The sequence below is a fragment of the Nematolebias whitei genome, chromosome 5, assembly GCF_014905685.2.
Source record: "Nematolebias whitei isolate Nwh7 chromosome 5, NemWhi1, whole genome shotgun sequence".
Classification (NCBI taxonomy): domain Eukaryota; kingdom Metazoa; phylum Chordata; class Actinopteri; order Cyprinodontiformes; family Rivulidae; genus Nematolebias; species Nematolebias whitei.
In genome coordinates, this window is record NC_056502.1 from 2,940,230 (window position 1) to 2,944,150 (window position 3,921).

At 44.4% G+C, this 3,921-nt stretch overlaps 1 protein-coding gene across 1 annotated transcript in view; it reads right to left on the reverse strand.

Moving 5' to 3' along the window:
• Positions 1–1,800: 1,800 nt before the first annotated feature.
• Positions 1,801–3,921, reverse strand: part of tmem106ba (transmembrane protein 106Ba) — an 8,441-nt gene continuing 6,320 nt past the window's right edge. Inside the window, exon 9 of the mRNA XM_037676700.1 lies at positions 1,801–2,972. Coding sequence (XP_037532628.1) covers positions 2,852–2,972 — 121 coding nt within the window. The 3' untranslated portion in view covers positions 1,801–2,851. The remainder of the gene's footprint in view (positions 2,973–3,921) is intronic.

Sequence of the window (3,921 nt, forward strand, 5' to 3'; positions counted from 1 at the left end):
CTGCTCCACCGTCTGTCTGTCTGCTCCACCGTCTGTCTGTCTGTCTGTCTGCTCCACCGTCTGTCTGTCTTTATTCCAACTAAACTTGATGAAATCTTTGTATAAACTGATGTATAAGTTTCAGGAATGTGTCTTTAGATCATTTCTCTGGTCTGCAGCTTCACTGAAACACGTTGAAAACATAAAACAACTTATTTCAACGTCTCGTGCATTTTTCATCAGACTGTGCACGCCTCGATGCAGAGACGACCGTGTTTTATATCTGCACTCGAGCCATCAGTGGAAGGAAACTTGAGCAGTTCTAATCCTGATCTGGTTCTGATCACTGACCTGGACCCCAGAGAGGAAGGAAAGTGCACGTTGAACGAGTCCAACAGATGTGGACATACCGAGAAGACTTTCCAACGTGCAGGAGGGCCCGAGCTGACTGAAAACACACAATGTGTCTTTGTGACACAAACAGAAAGGAAGCCCAGATTTCCTTCATGCTGTCAGATCTTCTTTGTTGTTGCTCTGGTGCTCCTCATGTTCCTCTTGAGAAGACCCCATAGATTCTCAACGGGGTTTAGGTCCGACCAGTTGGCTGGCCAGTCAGGCACTGTGGCATCAAACCAGGTTCTGGTGCTTCTGGCAGCATGGGCAGGGACCAGGTCCTGCTGGAAGATGAACTCTGCATCTCCATACAGATCCTCAGCAGAAGGAATCATGAAGTCCTCTAAAACATTCTGGTAGACTGTTGCAGTGACCTTGGATTGAAGAAAGCAGAGTTTACCAACACCTGCACCGGACACTGCACCCAGATCAAGACTGACTGTGGACATTTCACACTGGACCTCAACCAGTATGGGTTCTGTTCCTCACCCTTCTTCCTCCAAACCCTTGGACCTTGATTTCTGAATGAAAGACACTTTCATCTGCAAAGAGGACCGAGGAACCCAACAGTTGTAGTCCATCTCCTGGATGAGTCTGAATGTGGTGGTTTTTGAAGCTGTGACTCCGCCTCATTCCACTCTTTCTGGATCTCTGACAGATTCTGGATCTTCTCTGTCTGATGATCCTCTGAAGCCCACGGTCATCTCTTTTGCTGGTGCATCTTCTCCTGCCACATGTTGTCCTTCCACTAGACTTTCCATTGATGTGCTTGGACACAGCGCTCTATGAACAGCCAGCCTCCTTAGCTATGAACGTGTCTTACCCATCCTATGGAGGGTCTCAATGATGGTCTTCTGGACAGATGTTCTGTCTGCAGTCTTCACCATATTGAACTGAGACAATTTAATGACACCTGGGGAAACCTGTGCAGGTGCTTTGAGTTTAGTAGATGATCAGTGTCACACTCAGTTTAAAACATTCATGTCCTGCAACATCTGGACTGATGTCTCCACAGTATTCTAATTTTTTGAAATCCTGTTTTCGTGGGTTTTATGAGTTGGAAGCTCAAATTATGTAAAAAATAAGATAAATACTTGTAATCATTTAAATTGTGGGCCTATTCTAATATTTTGGAAAGGGTCTGTATACACAAGTATTATATATAAATACATATATTTACAATAATCTTTACACCAAACCTAAAAACATAGATCCTTGAAGCGATTTCAGGGATGTTTTATCAGAATTGTGGATTTTATTAAATTAGAATAATTTAAATTGTTCAGTTTGTGAACTCACTGCAGAATCAGGACTCCTCCTTTAGTGCGACACGTGGCATCGCCTGGTGTGTACAAAAGAAAAATACAAGCTCAAAAAAGTAGAAGCAACTTTTGGAATGAAGGAATAATTTTATTTTCAAATTCATGCAAGAAAATCACTAAATCAAAAAGCAGATGTTGGAATGTTTCCACATCTGTACTGTTCCTGTGAGAAGAACAGCTGAATTCAAAGTGTAAAAATGGTGAAAAAGTCACATTTTAAATGAGTAACTTGTTAAATGAATGATATGTTGTTACAAACATCTATTTCACGACAAATGTGGAGTTCAGACTGGTTTTCAGAAAATATTTCAGATTAAGAAGTGAAACAAACGAGGTCAAAACAGAACCAGGAGTTAATTCATGATTTAAACTTGAGAGTGATTAAAAAAAAACATTATTGTAAATGACATCACATCCTACAACAGAACATCTTTTAACGAGCACAAAGAGTAACCAGCAGTAATCAGATTACAGCTTTTAATGAGTTCTCACATTTATCTATCTTAAACTGTAATTTCATTTTTTTCCCTTTTACAGATTTTCTTTGTGAATTATTTAAACTATTCCATTAAATTGTGTTTTTCTTAAAAGTCTTCTCACATTAGCCTTTTAATTAATATTGCTCAAATGTAACGTAAAGAAAAGCAAAAACATCATGAGACAAGTTATATCGCACTAAACCACACTGAAGAAAATACTTAAAATAAAATAAAACGTTGCCTGTACGGGAAAAAAAAAAGTTGGTTTTTAAGATCAGCTCGGTAGATTTATACATTTATTTATTTAATTGTTGTGCTAAATGTTCTTGTCTCACATTCCGAACGTTTTAATTATTGTAAAGTAGTAAAGGAGGAGGAATCCCACGTTCCTCTGAGTCTGCTGGATGTGGACCAGACTCATCAGAACCGTGGCTCTCCGGTACTTTTATCACAGAGGAATGATACGACGGAACAGCTCTCCACCAGCTTCAATAAATATCCGTTTATTCGTCTGCAGTCCGGATGGAAACCCTCCAAACCTCTCACTGTGGTACCTCAAACAGCCAAAAGGAAAGAACGCTTCTCCTGCAGGTCCGCCTGAAACGGTCAAAGGAACGAGGCGGCCGAGACTCAAAGATGGAGGACTATTTTAGGAGACGTTCGTCCTGCGCTTCTTCCTTATTGGTAGACCTGCACGTGACCGTGCAGGAAGGTGGAGTTCCCCCCACAGTCCACATACTGGTACATTTCTTGAGAGACCTGCTCCGTGTGACCGAAGTATGACGTCGTCACCGTCACCCTGAAACACACAGAGTCCGGTTTAACCAGAACACCCGGGGCCATGAGGACGAGCATGAACCTGCTGATGTTGAAAATCATTTAGCAGATTAGGTGAAGGAGTATTTCTTGAGGATTGTGTTAAAATGAAAACACAGATCAGTTTTGTAACAAAAATCCTTTTCAGATTTAAAATACAGAACCTCGACTTCAGACTGGTTCATTGTCCTCGCACCCTCAAAGAAAGAAATAATTTAATTAAACACGTGATCTGAGTGAATCCTCATCGTCTCTGTGGAGAACCTTTGTTTTTTTAAACACATTAATATGTAGTTGTTCTTTCAGCTGCTCCCTGCTGCAGGAGCTGCTCCCTGTTGCAGGAGCTGCTCCCTGCTGCAGGAGCTGCTCCATGCTGCAGGAGCTTCTCCCTGCTGCAGGAGCTTCTCCCTGTTGCAGGAGCTGCTCCCTGTTGCAGGAGCTGCTCCATGCTGCAGGAGCTGCTCCCTGTTGCAGGAGCTGCTCCCTGTTGCAGGAGCTGCTCCATGCTGCAGGAGCTTCTCCCTGTTGCAGGAGCTGCTCCCTGTTGCAGGAGCTGCTCCCTGCTGCAGGAGCTGCTCCATGTTGCAGGAGCTGCTCCATGTTGCAGGAGCTGCTCCATGTTGCAGGAGCTGCTCCCTGCTGCAGGAGCTGCCCCCTGTTGCAGGAGCTGCCCCCTGCTGCAGGAGCTGCCCCGTTGCAGGAGCTGCCCCCTGTTGCAGGAGCTGCCCCCTGCTGCATCAGCTGCTCCCTGTTACAGGAGCTGCCCCCTGCTGCATCAGCTGCTCCATGCTGCAGGAGCTTCTCTCTGTTGCAGGAGCTGCCCCATGTTGCAGGAGCTTCTCCCTGTTGCAGGAGCTGCTCCCTGCTGCAGGAGCTTCTCCCTGCTGCAGGAGCTGCCCCATGTTGCAGGAGCTTCTCCCTGTTGCAGGAGC